Genomic DNA, 26,921 nt, shown 5'->3' on the forward strand with positions numbered 1-26,921 from the left:
TTCACTGAGTGGTGCTAGCTCTGAGCTCCTGTTAAAGTATCAAGTGGATACAGGTGGTAATGTTTCCTCTAGTTCTGCTTTTCCCGTTTGCAGGAGAGGTTTTGTTTGTTTTTTCATTCGTTAATTCTCTATCCTTTGAGAAGGTGTATGCCTGCTGTCCGAGTGTGCACAACTTTATAAGTCAGGAAAACCAGTCAAATGGATCTTTCCAATTGCAGCAGTCCTATTGTAAATATTTGGGTATAAAGGATACGTAACTCTGAAACACAAAAAAGATTTACAAACTACGTTAATAGCGTACTAACAGGGAATTATGTCTATATTAAAGGTGAACGCTCCTGACTTCAGAAGCTTATGGTATTGCTATACATTGATTCAAGCTCAACTTCCTTTTTCTTAATCATGTCATTGGCTGGAAAAATTATCCATAATCCAGTTAAGCAGAAATAACTTTGGCCTTTGACTGACAGTTTTCCTTAGAAGTCATCCTGATGTTCAGCAGAAGAGAGAGATCAAACTGTTCGGTGTTCTAAACCCGTTGTTGTTTGGGTATATCTGTGCAACTCTGAAAATTATAAACAATAATACCAGAAGGGCCTAGACTCTCTTGCTTTCTGGTGCCTGCTAAGGATTATTTGAAACAGTTGTTGAGAATTTTGTAAGCCGTTGCTGCAAAACCATTAGTCTAGAATTACGGCTTTTAATCTGAAATGAAACATATTCAGAAAGTAGGTTGTCTTGGGGTTCATGAGGAAGAAGGAGAGTGAACAGACTACAGCATCACAAGAAATAGCACCTGGCGCTCAGAGGCATACCTACACAGTGACCTAGAGGTGTGATTCTAGCTTCTGAAGATGTACTAGGTTGGAGCTGTTTGGATTCAGTTCAAACACCACCGTGGATGTGATAGCGTTGGCTTCAGCCTACAATGCCCAACCCCACCTGTCTTCAGTGACTGATTCCCATGCTGTCGCAAGTGTATTGCTCTTTGTTCACAACTAGTTTAGGGACAAATCAAGCGTGTATATGCAGGGAGCAGTCGATTGGTGGGTTGCAGTGCGCATGTACCTGTAGTGTTCTCCATCTGAAGGCCTCAGAATGCTTTAAAAATACTTGTTAAAGGAAAAGAGTTGTTGAAAAAACAGCTGGCACCTGAAGTATGAAACCATCCAGTGTTTGCAGCCGTGAGGGAATGTGCACCTTACCAGTGCTCTGGCAGAACTTTTCAGTGGTGTGAAAGGATGCTAACAATGTGCTGGTTTTGCTCACTGACTGATGCAGTTTGTCTCAGTGTCTGTGCAGTGGTTGTGATCCTTGGCTGCAGCCTAACACGAGGGAAAAAATAAGTGTATAAGTACCTGCAAAAGACACTTTTTCTGGTCCAGCGCTTGACCCCAGGCTGATCTGTGCTTGGAACAGCTTGATCTGATCTTAACTGCTTCCAGCTTACCATGACATTCCAGCAGCAGGGAACCATCAAACAGAGCAGAGCAGGTATCTCATTTCTCCAGCCAGAACCTGAATGATGATGGCAGGGAAAGCAGCGTGAGGATTGCTGTGATGCCTTCAACCTCTAGGTGGTATGGCAGGAGTCCTGGGGCTAGTTGCATCTCTAATGCCACTGGAGAAGCACTCTCCCCTTCTAGGGAAAGAGGAGTCTTGGCCAGTATCTTCTGTTACTGTCAGCTTCAGTTTTAAACACAGAATTTCTATTTGCGATGCCTTCCTCAAATTTCCCCTTTGTATTTTAGCCCTCGATCTGTGCCCTATGAGGCCGCAGGTGGAGGGACTGATTGACCTTCCTGTTGCTGACGGAAGTGGATTTCTGATCTTTCTGGGCAGGTCGTGAGACCTAGAAGCATAAATTCAGCCAAAAACTGGATTCTCAGTTGAGTCCACAGAAGAGTGTGAGTGCTGCCACGTAACATGCTTTTCTAATGTCCCGAGATACTGAGGGTGCTTTAAATTGAAAAAAGAGCATTAGTGCTAGCTGGACCAAGCCATGTTGTGTTTTAAACGGAAAAGCTTTGCAATGAGAGCCAAAAGGATTGTGGTGAGAACTGATTGTTGTGTGTGTACAGCCGGCATCATTGTATGATCGGAGCAGCCTCTCATCCATTTGCAGGGGTATTTCAGGTTTTAAAATGTAGGACTAACTGTAGAGAGGCTGACGTATAATGAAAAAATGAATTACTTTCAGGCCAAAAAAATTCAGCTCTTTGAGTACATGGTAATTGTTTTTGTCGGAAGCTAATTATTGTTGGCTTGTGTTATGGTTAATAATTAACTCATTCATTGAACATTAACTCATGCTTATGTGTCTTTCTTGCTCTGTTTTAATTCCTGCTATTCGTGATTTAGTTCTCACACTTTCTTAAACATGTGTTGCATAGCGCCTTGCTTTGATCTAAATCTTAATTTTAACCAGTTGACTTGCATTTTTGTTTAATAATAGTCTCTAACTGCTTCTGATAAAGTCTAACTTTCCGTGCACTGAAGCAAATGTAAGGGTTGGAAGAGCCTAATAGTTCCTAAGGAAATTACATCTCAGTAACTTCAGAAACCCTGCTTGGCAAGCAAGCTGAAGTTTCTTTTTTTGCGTTGTCCTGATCACTTGTCACCTCTGCCACTTTGAAGACTTTTCTTCAATCAGTGTTCCCTGTATGTACAGGCCGTCTTCTTTGCTAATTTGCCTGGCAAATCCAGTCAAACCTTCAGGCTAAATCCTGCAAGATTTCTGCATGAAAAACTCATCACTGTATAGTGCGCGCACAGCAGATTCAGATTACAGGTGCCCCTCCCAGATGCAGATCCCCAGATAGCTCTTTGCTGTTTCTTGCTGCCTCCAAATCCAGACAGCTCCATTTTCATGCTGTTTCTCATCCACCCTTCTGCTGAAATTGAAGCAAAGTGAACTTCTGCACTTGACTTAATGTGTAACAAAATGAGGACTGTTTGCTCACTTGTCAGAGGGCCTCTGCACCTGTATAAACTGATGTTTTTCTCATGTTTAAAAAGTGCACCTTACTGTCAAAATAATCATTACAGAGGTAAAATTTATTTTTCTGAGTCGTATCAGCAAGTGGATCAAAAGAAAAAAAGGTTTACAAATGTTCTCAGGCAATTATCCATTTACGTATCTTCTTTCCCAGTGCTTTGAACTCTTCATGTGAAGACAGGCGGGAAAAGCCCTAATTTTTTAAGCTCGTTAGCTTTAGCTAAAGTCTTCTGTGGCCTAAATTATTTTGGTAGAACCAGCTTGACAAATTACAGTTAGAACCCAGGAAATGGAGGCTTTTTGTTTCCCAGTAACTGCAGCAGTTTGATGCCATACTCCCTTCTCTCCCTTTTGAGAAGGGAAAATGAAAACCTGCCTGTCCGTGGGAGAATTCTGATGCACGTGTGTAGGTACATGCATGTGCGCACTTGCTTCACGCGTGAGCCTACGGCAGGCTCAGACTGAGAGACAGAACAAAACTGGTTATTGCCAATCCGCTCTGGGATCAAAAGCTGCCTGTGCAATCAAGAATGGTCAGTTAGGGAGTTACTGCATAGCAGTGCATGGCCTTCTTGTGTATAAGTGAGGACGTGTGCGTGTGAAAAAAGCCCCGAGTTCCTCTTATTGTTTAGTTTTGTGGTGATCTGGAATAAGAAAGACCTTGAGAATAAAGAAATCGAAGGCAGGCACTGGGTGCCGCAAGTGGCTGTTACGGGTGTAGCGCAGGGGAAATTGCTTTGTGGTGAAGGATGTAAACCCTTTTCTATTGGATGGACAAAACCCTCTTATCCTCAGTTGCATTGTATCCTGTTGCTCTGATTACAGGTCTGAAATAAGTGCCACGGAGCTGCTATTTCCTCAGAGGTTTTTATTTTTGCCTTTGTGCTCTCTCTCAGGGAGGAAGATGAGTATTCAGAGCTGCGGTCAGAGCTCAGCCAAAGCCAGCATGAGGTCAATGAAGACTCACGCAGCATGGACCAGAATTCTGTTTCGGTACCGGAGAATCAGTCCACCATGGTCACTGCAGACGTGGGTGAGTTATACTTCTTAGTTGACGTGATGCTTTCTAGCAGTAGCAAGATATCCTTGCCTTGGAAATGCCAGTCAAACAGTTGGTGAGGAAATAGATGAATCTAGGCCATGTTAATCAAAACAAATGTTGGAACTTATCCACAACCGTGAACTTGCATTTGAAGTAATCTCCATGCCTTTGTGTGGAATAGCTACAGAGTCTAAAAGGGGATAATCTGTTCAGGAGAGTCCCTAATGCGCAAAAAAAAAAAAAAAAAAAAAAAAAAAGCTGTGCACATCCTTTTCTTGTACCAGCACAGTAGTCTAACCCTAGAAAAGAACTGCAGACTGAGTAAAAGTTGGGGGGAAAAGGCCTGGGGAGTGGAAGTATCTATCTTGTTTTTCTGCAACCTCATTATAAAAGCTATCTTGAGTTTTTGAAAATTGAGCCCTTTAAAAGTATTGTATAGAGATAAATTATTGAATTGGATTTAGCCCTGGATAAACCTGACCTAAGCCATTCAAGTACAGTGCAAGGAGAGAGCACCTCCAGGCAGTCTGTAAGTAACGTTTTGTGGTTAAGAACAAAGAGGGCAAAAGTATCTCTTCTTCGTACAAAAAGTATCTCTTCTTCAGAATTCCATCTGTTTTGCCATCCAGGCACAATTACTGATTGTTTGAGGAACCTGCAAGTACAAAAAATGTTACTGTAATCCAAAAATGCACGTGATTGTAATATAAGCATGAGCAGATAATAGGCCTAAAATGTGATAATATTCTAACTGGCTGGACACCATTGCAACCACAGTTAACCGCAGGCTAACAGAACTCCGGTGTAATCCTCATTGTGACTAACTTCAAGAATTCTCTTCAGACCATTCTCTTAACTGATATTTAAAAACGTAGCTTTTCTTCCCTAGGTAAACTGCCTGTTTATGTGGGAGCTTCTTTAGGCTGACACTGTACATGAGCAGTGTTTTAACAAATCATTGAAACAGTAGTCTGAATCCTTGTTGCAGAATGCGTGATCCTTACATATTAGGCCATTAACTTGATGTGAGGCTTTAATGGTTATAATGCAACATGTAATATTTGCTTTCCTACATTTCATAAAGTGTCTTGAAACAGTTTCCACTTATTTAGAGCAGTGCACTTCATAAGTGAGAATTTTTTGCTGTTTTTTTTCCCAAGACAGTACTTTCTAGAAGAACTGACCTGAGAACAGGCTGACTCTTGGGCATAGTATTATTCATTGCCCTCAGGTGCAGTACAATAATTTAGAAAATATGTTGCTATTCTAAGTAACCATATAAAATATAACTTTTCTGTATAACTTAATAAATTGAAATAAATGACACCAATTCCAGAACTGCATTTGCTCATAAATGCAAGACCTGCTGCAGCACATTTGTATTTCAGTGTCTTGAATTTCTAGAAGCACTGACAGAGCAATATTAATAATAATAAGTATCCCACACCTGGAGTTCAACTTATTTTTAAATACTTAGCAACAGTGGAGTTAACATATTTTAGTAGAGGTTTTTATAGTCTTAAAAATTGGATGCTTTTGCTTTCAGAAGTAAATGCTGAATGTTAAGTTTCTAGTCAAACATATTCTAACATGAGTTCTCTTTTTCTTTCTTTCTTTCTTTCTTTTTTATTTGACAAAGAATTTCAAACTAATTTACTTTTCAGCATTTATTTTGCGGTTGGGGCTTTGAGTTTATTCCTTATGGGATGGAACTGAAGTAGGGTTTGTGTGCATTAGCGGTGAGTTGTCGTTTTAAGTTTCCGCTAACGGTGGAAAACATGGAAATAAAATGAAATACAGCAACACAAAATAAAATGAATGTTAGCCTTAGGGTTTCTTTCATTTATCCATGTTCTTCTTCCATGTGTATGCTCGGGTTTGTTTTTTGTTTGTCTGTTTCAATATTCCTTTGAAAGTAAATCCCCTTATGTGTGCGTTTATATATATGTATATGCATTTATTTATTTATATGTATACACGCATAAATGGTAAATAATCATGACCTAATAACAGTATGTATGGCCTTGCTTATTGCACAAATGGAACGAGCATCAGTGACTTAGTAAATACACTAATATGTCATGATACACTAATGCCTTTAGATATACTGGTCTACTTCCTATAAGCAATAAAACAGTAAGAGCGAAAACTATTAATCCTCTGTGGTTTATCTTGCAAAGCTCATGACTGGGTTGTAATAGTTTTCTGAGAAAAATGTCTCTCTCTAACGTTATTGTAAACCTTATTTTTTCAGGGGAAGAAATGGTGCTGTAGAGCCAAAACTTAGCATATGTGGTCTTGTGTGAAGGTTGTTTGTTAAAATGGGCAAAACGTGTATTATATAAGATGTTATGGAGATTAAGGAATTAAGCAAATAATTTTTTTTTTTTTTACAGTTAAACATCCTCTGTGGTATATGCCACTCATAAGTGAGTTCTATTATTAAGGGGTATTTTTTATGTTATTGTTAAAGCAAAAGGGTGATTGTTAGTCAGGAGCTGTGTTCAAGAGTTGTTTCATATGTGCATTGCCTATTCACGTTTGTTATGTAATACCGTAACTTAATTATAGGTGTTTTTTTTTTTGTCAGCAGTAATTTCATATCTATTCATACTACGTTGTGGGGATAGATTTGTGGTAATGAGTTTACAGTTATTTACTTTCTGGCCTTTCATTGCCTACCTCTTTCAGTCTTCTCTTGCACTGCGATTTTTCAAGGCATTCTAAAGTAATCCGATGTCTCATGCTTGTTAAGTTTTAGATGCAGTTCAGTGCCAGATTCCTTTAGGTCGCTTTAAAAACCTCAGCCGTGAGGCTCGTGTTTGGAAATTCTGACTGTAGTGAAACCCTCGGAGCAGTAGTATAGAAATAACGCCCTGCAGCAAGAGTGCCTGCCGCTCTTTTAAATAAGATACAGGAACTGATGGTGCACCACTTCTGTACTGTGCAGTCAGCAGTTAATGTCAAAGTCCTCTTAATTAGTAACCTAGAAATAAATACCAGCTAATACATTTGAGAGACAGCACAAAAGTGAATTCTTCCATGTTCCTTAGGAACTACTGCTATGTATCACCAAATGTGCACTTTAGAAAGATGAAAATGTGAGCTAGATGAAGTGTGAGCTAGATGAAAGATGAAAAGTAAGCTGGCAAGGTGTTTTCCACACAAGTGGAAGGTGCTGTGGCAATACGCAAAGCGCCAGAACTTTGCCGAAGGACTGCAGGGGAAGTGATTCTCTGCCACCTCTTGTAATTCAGATAGTGTTCTTGTATATATATTGTTTATACAGCAGCAAAAAACAAGGGCTGCTCTTACACGTCATGCATATTCTGCAATTGAATCTGAAGAAGAAGTGGGTGTAAAAATGAAACACGGGCTCTTAAATAGTTGCTATGGGTCTTTTTTGTAAGCACAAGACCTTTGAAGTTGGGAGGTACCTAACTACAACTACAAAAATTTCTCTGAGAAACATCAAGTCATAATGTCATTGAATGTGCTGAACAGAAGAACAGGTGAATTTCCATAGAAAAACCTTTCAGGGTAAGAAAATCAGGATTGAAGGACTGAAGGGCAGAAAGATTGACAAAAAAGAAATTGCATATTCTGTTAGCATGTGGTGTCTTAAAAGTTTTGCCCCTCAGAAAAGAAAGCCCTCTGAAGTAAGAATGAGCATTTCAGATAAGCAGGGGGAGCGATATTTGTCAATTTGGAAATGACTTGTGGTTTGAGTTGAGATAGTTACGGTATTTAAGCCTGTCAGCTGATGAGGAAAAAAATGTCAGATTACAGGACATGCCTTTAACAAAAGGAGTGTTTAGCAGTTCTGCAACAAGTACTTCCTGGGTTAGAGTTTGTTGTTTCACTGAGTCACTCTTGGTTTCCATCAAATGTGTTCTTTTTATTTTGCAGATAACTGTAGTGACTTGAATTCAGAACTGCAAAGAGTGCTGACAGGTCTGGAAAATGTTGTCTGCGGGAGGAAGAAGAGCAGCTGCAGTTTATCTGTAGCAGAAGTGGATAGACATATTGAACAACTCACCACTGCCAGCGAACATTGTGATCTAGCCATTAAGGTATTGATAACATTAATCACTAAATGCAGTGAGTACCTTGCATGATGTGATAATATTCTGCAGAAATAGCACTTTATTTCCAAAGATGTCAAAATACTTGGAAAAAATCAACTCCAGCTCGTAGTATGTGTTCGTTAGGTAGTCATACACCTGTTAATACACTAAATTCTCCAAGGCACAGGAGGAGCTACTAATAGATTTTTTTTTGGTCTCAAAACAGATGCATTTGTCTCATCCTCACCTCAGAGGTGAGAGTAACTGGAGCACTCAGCAGTTAACTTACTTTCTGAAGGTTATCCAGCAAATGAATTGTTACTTGCTCAAGGTCACACAGCTGATTAGTGACTAGTAACTGAAACTGCAATATGTAACCCTTCTGAAGTTTGAGGAGAAAATGCCATAAACTACATGTCAGTTGTGGTTTTGCTGTCTTAATGTTATAAAGCTAGTATTTAACACAAAGCATGGAGTGATAGATTAGTTCTAACAAGACAAGCCAGCCACAGAAACAGGTAATTCAGTTGATACTTGTATGTCTTGGTTTTATTGTACATGTAACAGAACAGTAAAAGAAAAGCCTGGTAACACATATAGTGAAGGGGTTGTAATTCAAAACCTGAAAGCAAGGGAATAGTAAGGTGTCTTACTATAGAAAGGGAAACAGATGAGCAAATTTTTTTGTGTCAGATGGAAAAGCAGCAGTGACTTGTTTATCTATGAACAAGTGTAGCAACACTTTGCTCTTGAAGTGGTGAGGTCTGTGACCATTCCGAACTGCTCAGCTAGGTCCTTGGCATGCTGTGGGGCAAGGTCAGCTCTGTTCCTGGTGATGCCTAAAAAATATAATTGCCTGTAAAGAACTTAACATTGGAGGGTAGGTTAGTGAACATATGTTTGTAAGACAGAGAGATACTCGAGTCTCTTGCGTTTTCTGGAGCTTTAGGATTAAGTATTCTCAGTACTCGGTGTTCACTGACAAAGAGATTGTGAATCTTAGAAAACAGATGGAGATTAGTCTGTGCCTAGCGCACAAAAATCTCTGAAGTGAGAGGAGATGAGAACTTTTGCAGGAAGTGGATTCAGTAACATCACAAAACTGCTGCTAGAAGCTTAGTTCTCAAGCTGCTTGTTTATTTTTTTTTAAACGCCGTTGTTTACTGTTGATTCAAAGTAACTACAATCAGAGTTTTATCAGTGTAAGTAACTGTCAGCAGCTTCTCCCCAATACAAAATACAGTCCCTCTCCTTTCATGTGACCTCTCTGTGCACAACTATTTTGTAGGCCGTGGAAAGGGGAGGCTTCCCTGCTGCCTATACAGGGATTGTTTGCGTTGGACGAGTGATAGCACGCAAAGGATGTTAACGTTTCAAGAAGATAAGGAAACACTCTGACATGCTCAGATTACAAGTTGTAGAAGCATGTCACCAATGCGTTTCATGTAGCAAAAATAGGCAGAGCTGCTCTGCAGTTCCACCCATTGCTACAGGTCGTTTCTGCTTTCCTGCTTCTTCAGAGTGAGAACAGAGTTTCTTAAAATGCATAGAATCATGAATGGAAACCTGGAATGTTCTGTTTTTTAATCCTTTGCTTTTACTGCTGATGATTTTCTTCATTGTTGAGCTAAAGTATTAGTATTTAAAATATTTTGAATCCTCCTGCTTTGATGGTTAGAGTTCATTGTTGTTGTTAATGGATACTGATCACGTTCAAAATATGGGAGCATAGAGACAAAAAGGTCCCTCAGCTTTGTTGAGGACCGTAGGGCAGCCACTAGTGCTTATATATTTGCTAGTAGGCTTCAAATAATTTTCTGAGGAGAAGTTCCTACAGCTTCTTTTGTCTTGGAGATATTGCAAGGCATTTCTCCTTAGAGCATTATTTGAAGCCTACTAGCAAATATATAAGCAGAATTATAATTTAGATACTTTGTGGAGTTTTGTGTTTATGACTCTAAATGTATTAATGTATTACAGTTTTATGGGGGGAAATAGGAAATATGATTTAAAGGAGTAGACTGAACCTTGTTGCAAAAGTTTTGTCCCTACTTCTTCTACAGAGGCTTATGGAGTAATCTTCGACTAGTTGTTAAAAGTGTCTTGTCTCTTGTGAGTCTTTTCATGCCCACTAAGGATGGGACTCTTGCTATACCCCCATTTTGTTAAACAATATTAATTTGTTGATAACAGTAAAAAAACAGCTTTCCATTATCGTTTAGCCATGGGAGCATCTGTCCCCTTGCTGGTAGGGTGTGTGTGTGTGTTGCATGTGATTTTTCAGTTTCACCCAGTGGAAGTTGCTCAATCTCTTTTGCGCTGGATGGTGCCTACACAGCACAGTTCTCAGCAAGGGAAGGGGATGGGAAATGCTGAAAGGCATTATGTCCCAGAGAAAGCTAAACTTTTTTTTTAGGCACTAAAAAGACTGTAACCTTTCTGAGATAATGTAAGCCTAGCCAATGTACGTTTTCTTTCTTTTGCTTCTGTGTCGCTTTTAGGAAAGAATATGTCCCTAGGGACATAAAGAGGAGGACTCTTTTTCCTCTGCTCTTCCCTCTCTTTTCCTTGCCTTTTTTGTGAAGCTGGTCCAGCATGGAGAAAGGCCCCGTGCCCTGCACATACAACCACAGACGAGGCACAAGCTGCTGCTTTCTGCCTGTGACTCTGGCAGAGAAATAACATGCCCATGGCAAAGTCATTAGTTTGTTTTAAAGTGCTTTGAGAAAAAATTGCCCGGATTACTGTCATTCACCTTTTTTAATGAAAATAAGACAATTGATTTGTATATAAAGGATCCCTCTGCTCTGGTGCTAGACAGTATGAAAAATAGTAATAGAATGGCTGACCGTAATTTTGAACAAAAGAAGCAAAGTAACGGTGTTGCGGGGGGATGGGTATATGCATGTAATCCTATATTTGCCCTTTACACATTTTTGTGCTGTGTACCGTTAGTCTTGTTTAATCACCGTAGTTTGGTTCTTTCTGTTTTATGGTGACTGTATTTTTGCAGACGGTAGAAGAAATTGAGGGTGTACTAGGACGAGACCTTTATCCAAATCTATCTGAGGAGAGATCTCGATGGGAAAAGGAGCTGGCTGGCCTGCGGGAAGAGAACGAGAGCCTCACTGCCATGCTGTGTAGCAAAGAGGAGGAGCTGAACAGGACCAAGGCCACCATGAACGCTATTCGTGAAGAAAGGGACAGATTGCGCAGAAGGGTAAGGCCTGCCAGTCATCTCAGCGCTGCATAGAAAATGGCTTCTTGTTACAGGGGACAACTGAGGAGTCCTAGTCCATGTAATTTTGCCATCAAAACAGGCTTCACTTTCATCTCTCTTCCTGTACAGGTTTTAGGGTTTTGTTTTTAAAACCAAGCTATATGAATTACAGAGCTAGGGCAAAACTGAAGATAACTGACAAAGCATCTACGATGAGCAGCCAAGGTGTACAACCATCTTATGTCAGAGATCCTGTATTAACAGAAAACCTGATATTCGTCTCCGAGGAAGCACGTGTAACTTGTCTATAGAGAAAGCAGACGTTCATTTAGTGAATTTTCCTGTGAGGCATGTTTTTTCCTGTAAACCAGAAATATGTCTTTGTTTTTGAAGAGAATTCAATTTGTGATTAGGAGAAAGAAAAAGAGCAGGAGTCCTGTCACTGGGTAGCAACTCTCTGAACGGAGCAATGAGTAGTCCCAGCCACGTCCTATTTCCCTGTCTCCATTTTTTGACTGTTGTGTCAGACCTTGTGTTTTGTGTGAACTCTGCAATAAGAAAACTAGAGATTGTTATTAGAAAAGATGAAAGCTCAAGAGAATGTGAGCTCAATCCCTGTTACCTTTTAAATTAGTTAACCCTGTCTCTGTTAAATCTGTAGTGTTTTAGCTACATATCAAATAATTTCTGTTTCAAAACATGGCTGTTTCAAGCTTGTGCTCAGCTTGGCTGATGGTTTTTAGAGGACCATATCTTATTAAAAATTGTTGAAAGTGTTACCCTTTAGCTAATGACAGCAGAGCAACTTTTTATGCAAGTTCTATGTTTCTAAGAGAGCATTCTTTTTTAGCAGCAATATCATTTTAGGATGAAGTTGTCCTTTTTGCCATATCTAATCTTCAGATATCAAGCTACAGATTATTTTGGGAGAACTCTCTAGCCTCCCCCAACCCCAAAACAAAACAAAACAAAAAAACGTATTTGCGATGAAGGAGGAATTGTGGTCTGCCATCATATAAAACATGATCACTTTTCTAGCTTTTCTTTCCTAAAATTTCCTTTGCTAAAAAGGTTTTCTTTCCTAAAATTTCCTTCTATTATCTTCCATAAGAGTAAGTAGTTTTCAGTCCTGATGATTTTTGGACTGGTTTTATACTGACTTTTCTCTTAAAACAGAGTCACTACCACCCCTTGAGCTACAGAAGTAGTGTTTAGGTACCTGGTGAATTACTGTAGGTTTTGAGGGGTAGGGAGTGGTAGAAGTGTGCACTGGTGAAATTTGCTTGCACAAACACAGATGATGCAGAGCAGTGTTGGGTTATCATACAAGAAAATTAGGTGAGCTTGAAGACAGACTTAATAGAAGTAGAATTAAATTTTGAGAAGTAAGGAGTTGCAAGTTCGTGTACTTAAAACTAGTAACAAGAATTTATACTGACAGCCAGGAGCTCCACAGCTGAAAAAGAGAAAAAGGGAAAGAGCTGTTGTTTGTACCCTCAGGTATCAGGATGACCGAACCGTTGATGCATGGTGGCAAACACAATCGTATGATGTACCAGATAAGGTGTTTCCAGTAAAGATAGGAAAGACTATTGCAGTTCATATAAATTAGTGGTGAGATCTGATCTGGAATGTTGTATGTAGTTCTTATCTCTTGTGCTCAAAAGAGTTCATTTTGAATTGACAACAAAAGATATAGAAGATGGTCCGAGAAATGGGCCACATACTTGGAGAAGCGACCAAAAGGGATGGTTATGTTTAACCCGACAAAACAAAATCTGAATACAAGTTTGATTTTTCTTTATGAATACTGGAGAAAGCAAACCAGAATGGGAGAAAATGGCTATTCAAGCTTAGGGACAAAACTGGAGCAAGAACAGATTAATATATACTATCTGTGACTACATTAGATTAGAAGTTAGCCTATAAAGTTTCTAACAGACCAGACAATTGCAGTTTTGAAGCAACAGTAAGGCCTAATGTTAATGCCTAACTAATTCTAAAATGGAATTTAAAAATAATTAAAGATATGTTTGATTAATATTAAAAGATGATGTAGAGATACCCATCAAACCCAGGATTGTTACATTAGGATTGTATCCGAAGGAAAGCGAAAAACCCTACCTTTAATTGGCCCATTTCATACAGCTGCACTATTCCTTGAGCTAGCTGTAGTATCTCTCCAAAACTGTACTGTTTTGTCTGCTTGCCTGCCATAGCAGAGGATTGGGTTAGATGATGAAGAAAATGCCATCTAGTCCTATGTACGTGGATAGTGCTTGGACTGGTGACTTTGCATTAGAATTTCCAGTGGAATTCCCAGCAGCAGCATTTGTGGAGCCACACAAGCGCTGGTTATGCTATGAAATATGTATACAATTTCCTTAGTGCAGGCAGGGGCCTAGGAGTATGTTAATCACGTTGATCTAGTAGTTGTTGGCAGCTTTGCTGGAGCTGCTAACATGGATGCTGCACGCGTTACTGACGTGTCTCATTTATGGAAGCAACTCTGGTGAAAAGAGAATTGAGATCATCAGTGTGTTTCGTGTCAGTGGCTAGAAGAATTGCCAGATGAGAGCAGCAGTGTGAATTTCGTTCAGATCCGTGACCCTAGAGACGCTAGGTCTTGAATTGCTCTGTAAAGATGGTGAGCTGTCTGTCCTACAAAACAGGACAGTTACGTAATGTACGTTCATTCTTTTTTAATTAAGGGAACTCTTTTTGGATAGAATGGATAGATGTGTCTTGCCATAACCTGCCGGTGAGTGAATAACTAATGTTGGACTGGCACGGAGCATCACAAGATCAAATAGACTGTACTGAGACACAACTGGCAGTTTTTTTCTTTTTCATTTATTTTGCATTTATAAAGGACTTTATTGAAATACACATTTTTTAATATCGTCCTTAACTTGCAGAGCAACTGGTTTATTTTCCCCACCAGAGAAGTCTGCTCGTGACCTGTGACTGTCAGCAATACTGTGTAATTGGTGTACTGGAAACCATATTTGCACTTGTAATGTAACTTTGTGTCCATAGTTGCAACAAAATAAATGTTTTATTTGACCTATTAAATATTTTCTATATGCCACCTGAACTCAGAGTCACTTCAGATTATTTCCCTGGAGAGTGGGGAAGGAGAGCCGACTAAAATTTAGTTATTGTTCTTAAATTGAATTGGGTAAAGAGAATAAGCTGTAGTTGACCAGATCAATAGGTGCGTTACTTTAGCCCAATGCCCGTAATCAAGCAGAGTGCTCTCGATAGGTTTTTCTCAGACTTGTGAGAGATTTAATTTAATTAGGTATTTAATGTGTTCAGTTAACAGATTGTGCCGCTTCCTAGAACAGTAGCTAAGAAACAACATGCATATGGAGTTTTATTTCTCACGGGTCATTAGTAAATGAGGTCATCACTTATTTCTGTAGGTTATTTGCAATGCAGCTGCTAATTTCATAACGCAATTTATTTTATTTCTGCATGATACTGTAATATTAAAAATAAACATATTTAAGTCTGGGCTAGTCGATACCCTAGAAAACTGTTTAGCAGCATACCTAGCTGAGCCTAATTCTGAATCCACTAATGCAAACGGGATGCTGGAGAACTTCTGTACCAGTACCCGAGATTAACATTGGAATAAGACTGGAATCAGAGCAGTGCTATTAACTATTGTTAAATGTAGCAGCACACATAGTAGCAGAAAAAGCAGTATTTGTGTTCTTTGACAAAATCTCTTCTAGCCACCAGGGAGTCAGTTGAGCAATATCAGTATAGCGTAGAAACTCCAGCATGACTGCAAAGTAAAAGATGTTGTGTTTTTTGTTTTTTTTTTTAAATTACCACCCATGAAAGTTACCAGATTTGTAGTGCCTCAGCACAGTCCCAAGCAGTGTGTTGGCATACAAAGTGGTAGGTGCTGGCAGCGTTCAGGCTTCCCTGGGGCTTTTCTGAAGAACTAAGTCTAAAATGAAAAGGTGGTTCCAGCTCTGTGGAAGTCTATTAAATCTTTAGTTCTCTGCGTAAGCCATATGTCACCATTACAACTTGTGCGGTTAATCAGACGCTGCTAGTTTGGATGATATCTGTTCCTAACTCAGCTGAATTCACCAAACTAATCAGAAAAGCAAGCACTTTATGTTTTAGCTGTATTCTACTTAAGACCTTATTGAAATCATAACCCTGAGTGAAGTGGAAAAGCATGGTTTTAGTGTGTGATCCCTACGGCTGCCCAGGCTGCCCCCACTCCAAGAAATTTAATTTTAGCATGAGGGCTCTCCCAAAATACCTCATTCTTGCAAGCACTTTGAAACGCACCCAGACCACAGAAGGGGGTCAAATCCTTGACCTCCCAGGCATTCCTCAGCCCGCGCTCTTCTCACGTGACACAAAGCTGGCAGGAGCAGCTAGCTCGACTCTCCTCCTTTTGGCATCCTTCATGTCAGGGTCAGAAAGAATTGCTCCAGATTGCTATGTTATAGGTCTTCAGAGATGATTATAAGCTTGCACAGTTTAAAGTGATCCTTGAGCTCTTCTGTCTCCTTGTCTTTTGGTGTACACCAGAGACCTGAGGTGGCGGCCAAAAGCTATTTCCATTCCACTTCTCCTTCAGCTGCGTGGTATTTGCTTACACAGCAATATCTCAGCCTAGCTGTAAAAGAACTAGAGTTTTGCTTCTGTTTCCAAGCTTGCATGCAAATGCTCAGTGATTAATCTGAATTTCAGTGAAGAAAAGCCTGAGATAGGCTTATTGCCCTCATTTGTGTTTGTTTCTACCTTATGCTAGCCTGGTTCAGAATACTTCAGCTTTGTTTAAAAGCCTTCAGAGAATCCGCACTTCGCCTCCAGTGTCACGTCCTGTCACGTCCTTGATTTTTTTCCTTGCTTTGCATCTTTTATGGAGGTGCAGCACCCAGGTCTTTCTGCACGGATCAGTAGGCAGCACTTTGTCGGGGACTTCTGTCTGAAAGGTGGCAAAAGCTATAAAGCACTTGGTTGCCTACTTGTATCACCCAGTGAACTGTAGCTTTTCCTGATACTTACAAACCCATACATATAAATCTGTATAGCATGCTTGTTTTCCCAAAGCTTGATGTGTGTCTGTGTGGTGTTCCCTTTCTCTCTCCGTCAAAATTTTTCAAACTGTGGATTGATTTTCAGTTCTGTCCGAATAACAGAGCTGCCAAAGACAGTTGAATGATTCTGAGTTGCTTGAAACCACACATCTGGGTAGAGGGGAGAGATTCTCTGAATGCCTTAATTGAAGGAATGACTACCGACCTGAGCTGATTCAGAGCATTCACTGAGGAGACAGGCCCTTATAAGTACCAGAAAAGCCTTCCATCAGAGCGTAGGCGGTTCAAGGCCCGGCGTGCTCAGTCAACCACAACAGACAATCTTTAGGAAATCAGGCCTCGTTAGCCCTGGTGCTCATGATTGTTTAAACGTTTGGGAGAGGTTACGTTCAACTGAAAAGAATCAGTGGGAGGCCTGATGGAAAGCTTATCAGTGCTCAGAAGCCGAGAAGGGCCCTTGCCGCTGGCTCCGGTAATTCACCTGAATTATCACGTCCGTGGCTCGTTTTCCACCTTCTCCCTCACAGATTCGCAGCATGCGTAAATAAAATAGAAAGTGGGAGAAGTATATTCACGACCAGTACTTTGTTGTACTTCATCTTCCTCCTCTTTAACAAAAACAATTTGGAAGTGGTATTAAAATGCTGAAAAAATGCTTCATTACTTAAAGAGTTAAAAGATACTGCATGATAAAAGAGGTCGCAAGGTAGAAAGAAAAGCATCGTAGGCATGGCCTTTGTTTCAGAACGGGTTAAGAGCAAAAGCAGCAGGTGTCCTTTGAACGTGGAAATCAGCGATAAAAGCAGGGAGTTTGTAATGGTGCGTTCTTTTTATTGCGAGTATGTTATTAAATTGTGTAGTTGTGAGTACGCGCGCGTAAAGTACAAAGAGTAAAATGGATCAATATGTTTCTTGGATTTATGATTAGAGATAACTGGAGTGTCTTCCACTAAAGTGTTTTTCTATAACTCACTGTTGGTGTCTGCAGACATGTCCGTGGTGCCTGTTAATCACCTACACCGTCCTTTATAAATCCAACAGTACTGTAGTTTGTCGGGTGTTTTTTTTTCCTACCCTAGCTGTCTTTTCATTCATTTCTTAAGGCACCCTGAAGAAATGCTTTTTTTCTGGTTTTCTAGTCCGATTCTCAATTTTCAAGGAAAAAATAAGAAATGCAACTAAAGAATTGGTGCATGTTGCTAAACATCAAATATTAATAAATAAAATGTGAAATTATGAAGTTTTATGTTGTTTTAGTTACTTTAGAACGTCTGTTTGCATCTGACTTTCACAGTACCAAAAGTGAAAGAAAAAGGATATCCACAGAAAAAGGATATCCATTGCTCTCAAGTCTCTTGGCTGTATTGGCCTGTGTATCACTTAATCCCCCTGCTGTTGCTGTTTCCCAGGATCCAGCACTTCATTACTTCTGGGATTTCCATAATTCTTCTGGCTTCCTCCAGCCATATAAAAGATCTTTGCTCTTTCCTTTCTTTAATGTTGTCTTTCCAGGTGTTTCCCCAGATGTTTCCTTTATTCTTCTGAGCCCTCTCCTATGCCTTGTTTTATCTGATTCTGTAATTTGGTCTACTTGTCTGCCACTTTTTATCTCATGTAGAGTTTTAGGACCGCAGTGTTGATATCCTGCTGGATGTTCCTATCTTTGAACTAAATAGGAGGCCCAGGCTGAGGAAATCTTTCTTTAAATCATTCCTCTCTATTCCTCACTACTTCACAAATCCATTTCTCCCTATCTTTCAGCGGAACCTTTGGGATTTTTTTTCTCTTCATCCATGGGATTTGGCCAAATTTTTTCCAATTCCTGAACAATCTATCTGTCCCCTCTCTCCTATTTCTAAATACTTACTGTTTCTCATGTACAGTGCTGTAATCATCTTCTTTCTACTGGTAAACATAATCCTGAGCAGGATAACAGAACAAGCTTGTACAGTCACTGATCTCAAAATAAAGGAAGCCCGTGCATTCACCAATACAGAGAAGCCACCTCTTCTAAATATTTTTTCCTGAATTCCTTTTCTTTGGTCTTCCTTTATTTTTCCTTTAGAATTACTGTTAGTTTGGAAAAGTACTTTCTGAGGAGATAGTGCATACTGCTCTATTGGTGAAGGAAGTGCTAGTGACCAGAAATAGTTACCTGAGTTGTCTCAGGGCAGTCGGGTAGCTGGGCAACCCAGTTGGTTCCTGATTCTGCCTTGGTGAATGTGCGAAGTTTGAGTTCAGTGATTCCACAGGTAAGACAAACTTGTTCTGTTATTCTGCTCAGAATTACCATCCGGTACTTACTGCTACTGAAGTTAATGCAGTAAATAATAGCACTTAACGCGGCGCGCAGTTTCTCAAATGAAGGACTGAATTTGTAAACACATCAAGAAAACAGAGAGCTTATTAATGCTTTTTTAAGTTTGGTTGCTTCTGTGGTACAGTATTAAAGCAGTGACTAGCATAGATTGCTAACTGTGCTGTGCTTTGAGTTTTCTTTTATAAATGCTTTTCTGAGCAAAACTTTTTCTGGCTGTGGTCTTAGGTTGATTTTGCTTTCCATTGTGAATGTTATTTTACGAACCCTTAAGAATAATTGGTTTTGTAATTGTGGCTACTAATCACTGCTCAGTAATAAAACATAGACCAAAGAAAACCTATTAGTGTTAAACTTTTATGTAATATTGTCCTTACGTTAGGTGGTTTTAAAATTGGGAGTAAAGGAATGCACAGCGTTTTAAACAATTTTAACATGCTCTTTCTTGATTGCCCTTAACTTTGCAATGTAACTCACTTTTGGGCTGAACTCTTTCAGTACTGGCTTGTGGGCGTAGGTGAGCATTTTAGCAATTTTTAAAGTTGGACGTTAAGGCAGGATTTGATTTTCTCATGAATAAATCCTTAGTGGTTTTTCTCTTTGTTTGCTTTTCAACAATGCTGTAACTTAAGCACTTGGGGAATTTATTTTTTTTTTTATATTGACAGCCTGGGTTAAAGAAATAGTAATAAATGTTGATCTGAATTTAAGAAAAAACAGTTGTTTTTTTCCCCCTGGTGTTAATGCAGCAATACAAATCCTGTCTACGCTTGCACACCACATCTGCGAGCAGCAATGTGCATACATGGTTTATTTCGGTTTTAGACTTATCAGTAGGTTAAAATGATTGTTTCGCATCAGTGCAGCACTTCTGTCTTTAAGGTTTGCTTTGGTGCAGCTGTATCTGTGTGGGAAATCTCATCTGGGCAAAGGGATATAAAGGAGGCCTCAGCTGTAAATATCTAGAAGATACATTCTATGAATGTACTTTACACACAGCTGCTCACATTAACTTTATGATGGAATTACACTTAAAAAGATGTATAATTCTGGGGCAAATGCCCACATCCATTTTTCAGTAAGTTACTTTAAACACTAGGGATTCAGTTTAGAGGTTTTGTGTGCTACTTTTTGTAACCGGGAGACCGAGGGAAATGTTTGGCCTCACTTTGTTTAAGGTGTAGCACTCTGCCATGACTAAACAGGGAAGTGAATGTCGTTAGCTTTTTTGTGCTCTTATTGTTGTTATCTACAACCTTGTATAGTAATGCACAATTGTTATGCTTTATTTTGTAAAGCATGGAGTTTTTTTAGCACCTGCCTACAAATTCTGATACTTGACAGTAAGTCTTCAGGCAACCCTATCCTCAGTGTGCATAAAATCTGAAGCAGAAGCCGGAGGAGTCTCCAGGGAAGTAGAAGCGGACTGTAGGGGTTTGTAAGGGTCATAAGATACTGCTCTGGGGAGAGGGAAGAGTTTGAGCCTGAGCTCCTGCCTCAGTGCCATACATTGAAGGGATCTGTCTACGTTGTGCAGGGAACATCCTGACTGCCACTTCTTCAAGCACTGATCTCCAGAGCACTAACAGTGCGCTTATTGAGCTTATAGCTGAGCAAGGCCCAAAGCTTTAATGCATCTTTAATTTTGGTATTTTCTCACTGAGGGTTTCGGTTTGCTTAATCGGTTCTTAGTATGAGATCTCTCTTTAGTATGAGATCCCACTTTGTTCTGTACACTAGGTATCACAGTTGCATTTCATCCTACAAGTGGTTATCAAGCGAGCTGAACTCTGTTCTCGTTTCACTGGACTTTTGGTAAAGTTTCAGCAGTTCTGAACCCACACAGAAACTTTCATGTTAAGATGGACATTACAGCATTCCGGGATGTTTCCCCTTCGAATGGTTCCCTCTGCCTTCTCTCTCCTCATACTCTTTGTTTGAAACCAGGACGCTAGTTCTGTGGGGAAAAAACGAGCTCTGTCGCTTTCCCTTGTGGCATAACTGTGGTGTTAAGCAGACAATTTATTCTGTGTTTATTAGGAATTATTCCAAGGTACACACTATAATTGCATACTCAGCAATGCCTTTTGGCTCCTGCAGGCTTTTTTTTTTTTTTTTTTTTAAAAACCTTCTAGTTCTGGAGCTCTTTTGATATCAGTTCTACAAGAATTTGATGTGTTACGAGGACAGTGCAGCATTTTGCAGTATGTGCTTAGAGAGACCTTCTGCAAACTTAGCTGGGCACTTTCCTAGTGTTTTGTTGTCCATACATTACTCACTTTTTGGTGGCTCTACTTAACTGTAGTTTTGAAAGCATGATTAACATTTCAATTTCTTTGACCTTTAAATATGATGATGTCATCCTATGATATTTTTATGTCAAGCGTTTCTTCAGCATTGGAGCTTTCCATGAAGAATAGGAGCTTCATCTGTTTTATTTAGGCATCATAATCTTTGGCTAGAGCATTAGCTTCACCCCGCCCCCCCCAAAATATTTTCTATGCATATAGTATGCATATTTTGCCACAGGGCAAAATGCAGGTTCTGTACTCAAGCCAGAAGCAATTGGGTTTGATGAGACAGTGAGAAAATCTCTGAAATATTTAAATCATAAAAATTCAAAAACAGAATATTACATTTTATTATAGGTTCGGGAACTGCAAACACGTTTACAAAGCGTGCAGGCAACAGGTCCATCCAGCCCAAGTCGTCTCACTTCTGCAAATCGACCTGTTAACCCTAGTACTGGAGAGCTGAGCACAAGCAGCAGTAGCAATGATATTCCTATAGCCAAGGTAAGCTATTGTGTATCGCAGAAATGCAGCTTATTATCTGGGAGAAGTGGGTTTCATTTGGCACAGCTGCTGTGTAGGCATGTGATTATTTGGGAAATATCACGTAGAATCCCAGGAGAGTTTTCTGGGGTCATAAGCAGGCCCATGAACTTGACCTGACTTAAATGATTTTAAGTCTCTCAGTTACAACACAGATGTCAATCTATAGCAATTTACTTATGGTTTCCAAAACTAGCCAGTGAAAAAATTATGATGTATTTTGCATAATATATAAGGAGTGTGGGGTCCTGTTTAACTTGTGCAGCATTCTGACTTCTAGATTGCTGAAAGAGTGAAGTTGTCAAAGACAAGATCAGAGTCTTCATCGTCTGACAGACCTGTCCTAGGATCAGAAATCAGCAGCATAGGAGTAAGGACTAATAAGCATGTGCATGCGTGGTACCTTCTAAATATGACTTGTGTCCATTAAAAGCAGCATTGTTTTTCTAAAGATGTGAGCTAACTGAAAATACCTTAGCAGCTATTTTGAGAAAAATATTTCAACAGAGTATAAGTATTAACAGCGTTAAGATTTCACGGTGGCTAGAAGTCATATCCTGAATGACTTTAAGGAGATAATAAACAGTCAATATTACTCACCGAGCAAAGGCTTTTCAGTTGCATTCCACAATTTCTTAATTAACAGAGAACTTCATTCTGCTCTGATGTGCCAGTGTAAGTTTAGTAAACACAAGGTTGCTACTGTAGATTAATATTTATTTCACTGAAAGAAGATCTTGGGTCTGACCTTTTGCTTAGCTTTCAAGGAGGTAAATAACTTGCCTATTAACCTATTTAAATCTATGGTGGACTTCAACCTTTGGTCAGCTAGAATTTTGAGTCAAAGTAACTTCTTAAAGGAGAGACTTGTAAATGTCCTATTCTCTTTAAAATTCATAGAGAAAACTGAATAATGAATATCTTGAAGTGAATACACCCAAGCAAACCCAGCTGTCATTCCAGGCAATCTGTGGGAGGATCCAGTTGCTATCCATTCACAATGATCTATTAATTATCCTGTGCAGGTGTCCAGCAGCGTGGCTGAACACTTGGCGCATTCCCTCCAAGACTGCTCAAATATCCAAGAAATCTTCCAAACTCTGTATTCACATGGATCTGCTATCTCTGAAAGTAAAATCCGAGAGTTTGAAGTGGAGACAGAGAGATTAAATAGGTAAGGTGAAAAATTAGATATGCTCAAATATGTTGTCTGCTGTTAGCTTTGTTGAAGTTACTACTTTTTGTACGTTTCATGGTTGAGTCTCAGCTCAACTCTGACAGCTGCAAATAAACGTAAAATGGAGTTGAGAAACAGGTGATTGAGGCAATACGCTAAGGATTCTTTTCCATCAGTATGACAATTTGGTTGTGTATTATTAAACAAGCGTGGCACCATCATCTGCACTGTGGAGTATCCTTTGCTATGGCTAACCAAGTAGACATGCGTAAAACACAGTGCTAGAAATAAGGATTCCTATAACTTACTCTTCATCATTCTAGAATTAGCTCACTTTTTTTTTCTCTTAGAGAAACAGAATTATAGCATTAACTGTATCAGTGTACACTGATATGTGTTGGTGTGGAATACATACAGTTAGACTTCTGGCAGCTGCAGAAAGGTTGCAGTTAAAATACTGCTGTTAATTGCTGAATAAGCTCCGCCTTAGGCAAAGCTTCATGTCCTGTTTAGCACACAGGATCAAAACTGTGGATCAGGAACTTGAGAGCTGTGTCTGAGCATGCTTCCAAGTTCTCTCTTCCCCACTACTATCTCAAGTTTAGTCTAATCAATACGATATCTCCTTATTTGTAGCTCATGTTTTTGTAGTACTGCAAAATGTGATCTTTTTTCTCTCTGTGCCCTGCACAATTTTGCATTGACAGCGTGTATCCTTATGTGAGGTATCAAAGAGGAGGCAGGAGGTTGAAGCAGCTGTGAGTGTAGCACCTAGGAAGGTCAGGTTTCGTTTGGATCGCTGAAGAAGTGGTATACAAGCCCTTGTCTTTTTTTCTTGTGTTCGTCAAGAAGTTAGTGATTTTAGAGTTGTGGAGGATGGTATTGACTTCTTTGTTGGTTACCGTCTGGACTGTGAAATCATTTACCTGCTTGCTCTCACTGTATGTCCAACTCTGATGATTAGATAGAGTCCATTAGTGTGTGTTGCAGTTATCAGCAATGATAATAGTCAGTGATACTGATATTTTGAAGCTTTATTTTCGGATTTAGAGTTAACCTCACTGAGAAGAATATTGCAGTTAAGTTCTGATATGAGCTGTTGTTTGACCATTGCCAGAATTGTTGGAGATTTCATTGCATCACTGAAACTCAGTTCATGTTTTGGAAGTTGCCTCTGTAATCATGACTAAAATATTACTTTACGTGAAACCGTTATTCTGGATGCTCCAAGGAGAGGAGGCATTTATGCAGCTGTATGATCACTCCACACACCCACGCGTTCTGCTAATGAATGTGCCACTTAAGCAAATGTGGCAGCAGGTAGGGAGGAATGGAAGCAGAAAGATAAAGCGAAAAATTAAGATAACTGCCCCATACATTCTTGTGGCTGCAAAAGACGACTAGGGCTTTGTAATTGCTGCTCTTTCACAGCGAAACGTTATATTGATTGCATTTAATGGGAAGGAGAGGAGGAGAAGGAAGTGGGCTTTCCTACAGAAATGAGTATCGCCTTGGCTCTTGCTACGGGATATGGAACAGTCGGATTTTGCTGTAGTCATTTTAAAAAAAAATGCCTAGACCAAATTGTCATCTTTGTTTTAAATTATTGTTGTTTTAGAGTTTTCAAGACAGTGTCCGCACGCTATACTTGAAGGTTGTAAATGATTTCTTTTTCTACAGCCGTATTGAGCACTTGAAATCCCAGAATGACTTGTTAACCATAACACTGGAGGAATGCAAGAGCAATGCTGAGAGGATGAGCATGCTTGTTGGGAAATATGAGTCCAATGCTACAGCCCTCAGGCTTGCACTGCAATACAGGTATGTACCTACACAGAGGATGTCTCGGCCAGAAAAAGAGAGGGGGAGACTTGACAGAGGTCTCTGAGAGTGAAATTGTTGGTGTGCCGTAGTAAAGCTGTTTCTTTTTCATTCCTCCCTGAAAAATGCCACATTGGTTAAACTACTGGCCAAACTATGTAACTGAGGTTATTGGTACAAGTGTATCTCAACCGTAGTTCAGCAGCAGCAGTGAACTCAATCCAGTCATGAGACATTGGTTTTCTGCATTATTCAGGCACCTTTCACAAGGCCAGTGGACCAAGAAGTACCGTTTTACTCTACATAGTTTCAAGCAACTTCATCTGCCATCGATTGGATTTGTGGGTGAATCGCTTGGTATCGGTTTCGAGTATCTAAATTTGCTTTAATCTGTGTAAAAAGAGGGTGCCATTTAATTCCTTCCGCTGCAACTAATTTGGCGCAGGCATTCCTGGCAGTAGGACAAATTGTGTGCCTTTTAAGGAATGTATTCTGTTACATCAGCCTTGAGCAAATTATAAGGAAATGTAAATTACAAATAGGTGTGGTAACATATATACTGTTAAAAGTATATTAGCATGTAACACGAGCGAGTAACTCACAACTATGTTTAGTAGTTGTTGTCTTATATGGAGGAAAATCTTGCAGCCAGGACAGAGAAACAAGTATTTTTCTAAGTTTTCTTGGCACAGTAAGAAGGCCTGAAGAGAGCCTTCTCCAAGAAATAACGTTTACCATCAGTCATATTACTGACCATTTCACCAATGCTTCTGGAGCTCACCTCACATCAGATTTTTCCCCCTCTCTTGTTTTTCGCTGTTACATTAGTTGAGGCCAACTGAGATCATCATATGGAAGGAAGGACAGTTGAATGCTTGTGGTAGAAGCTATGTATGTGATGTCATTTAATATCCCTATTACCAGACAAGCAGTAGAGAATCATGTAGTTCATCAGCTACCTCTTTTTTTTTTGCTGATTGCAGATATTTTTCCAGTCTAAATTGCAAATATTGTTGTGTGATTTTTGTCTTCTGTGATTTGCTTTCTCTTTTAGTGAACAGTGCATAGAAGCGTATGAGCTGCTGTTGGCATTGGCAGAAAGCGAGCAGAGTCTCATTCTTGGGCAATTCAGAGCTGCAGGTGTTGGTTCTGTGGGTAAGATGTCAGTGAATCACTTTATTTAGATTTGATTCTGCCCGTCTATTAGCATTCATAAGAGTTAGTTGCAACAGTGAATCATCTTATGACCCGCCACTTAAGAACGCTCCTTGCGTTCTGTTTTGTTTCCAACCGAATAAGGGAATCATTTTTGCACACTAGAAGGGGGGAGGGGAGGGAGAGACTGGAAATAGCTCATAAATTTACCAGCAACTTAAATTAACCTGTGTATACCATTACAGGGGATGTCTGTTCTAGCTGTGGTGAGGCTGCTACAGGGATTTGCCTGTACAGAGTGGAATGGTTAAACAATACTCATGAGCAATGTAAGGCTTAGGACTGTACTGCTGTGGTAACTGCAAGTACAGATTGTATTTGTACTGGCAACATTCACCCACAAAAATTAAGTGTAGTCTATTAGAAGCTGGGATCAAAACAATGCAAAGCTATCATTCAGTGATTGCCAAAAAAAAAAAAAAAAAGAGGAGGAAAGCAGCTCTAGTTTTTCACCCCACCTTTTAACTTTGCCCTGGAATTTTTAAACTTTCTAGCTGATGTTTTACTATGTTGTCTGGGATATCAGCCTCTGTGTTCTGGGCTTATTTTATTTTGTGGGTAGTTAATTTTGTGACTAAGTTTTTTGAATATGTTCTCCAAGTAATAGAATAAGCCCCCTTCTATAGGTATATTTCTAAAGTGTGTGGAACTTCACATTACTGCTGGCTCCATTTTACTAGTGGAATGACATGTTTACACGATGAACATAAGTCTCGTTTTTATAATCTCGTCCTCCTTACTGATAGGAGAAGGTAGCAGTAGTAATCTTGGGTTAGGAAGTGGGGAAACCTTTGGAAAGGAAAGCATAGCTTTTCATGCTGTGCTGAGATTTAGTGACTGCCTGGTTGAGACAGTAATTTATAGCGCTAGCTTCTCAGGAATCACCGAAATGTAAACTGAAAGCTTTTAGAGACCAAATGACCATCTGGCATCAGAGCCACAAGGCTGGTGGGTTCAGCCTCTTGTTTTCAGGAGGCTGGATGCGCTCAGTCCACAGTCACTGTGCTGTTACCATGCAGCTTATTTTGCATCTTTTCTAGTGCTAGGAGCAAGCCTTTGTGTACATGAGTTAGCCTATGCAAGCAGACCATGGAGTAAATGTCAGAGTGGATGTTTTGGGTTTTTCATCTACTTTTCTTCCAGAGTCTAGTCCTT

At 39.7% G+C, this 26,921-nt stretch overlaps 1 protein-coding gene across 11 annotated transcripts in view; it reads left to right on the top strand.

The window, feature by feature from the left end:
- Nucleotides 1–26,921, top strand: part of LOC104150980 (MCC regulator of WNT signaling pathway) — a 223,396-nt gene that overhangs the window by 164,630 nt on the left and 31,845 nt on the right. For 10 of the 11 annotated variants that reach the window (XM_068927547.1, XM_068927549.1, XM_068927548.1 and 7 more), the window contains 8 exons: nucleotides 3,895–4,031; nucleotides 7,950–8,113; nucleotides 11,121–11,327; nucleotides 21,368–21,514; nucleotides 21,834–21,923; nucleotides 22,579–22,727; nucleotides 24,411–24,551; nucleotides 25,606–25,706. In XM_068927547.1, the coding sequence (XP_068783648.1) occupies nucleotides 3,895–4,031; nucleotides 7,950–8,113; nucleotides 11,121–11,327; nucleotides 21,368–21,514; nucleotides 21,834–21,923; nucleotides 22,579–22,727; nucleotides 24,411–24,551; nucleotides 25,606–25,706 (1,136 nt within the window). The remainder of the gene's footprint in view (nucleotides 1–3,894; nucleotides 4,032–7,949; nucleotides 8,114–11,120; nucleotides 11,328–21,367; nucleotides 21,515–21,833; nucleotides 21,924–22,578; nucleotides 22,728–24,410; nucleotides 24,552–25,605; nucleotides 25,707–26,921) is intronic. The other variant, XM_068927546.1, reaches the window with a different exon arrangement.

This window comes from Struthio camelus, chromosome Z (assembly GCF_040807025.1).
Source record: "Struthio camelus isolate bStrCam1 chromosome Z, bStrCam1.hap1, whole genome shotgun sequence".
NCBI classification, from domain to species: domain Eukaryota; kingdom Metazoa; phylum Chordata; class Aves; order Struthioniformes; family Struthionidae; genus Struthio; species Struthio camelus.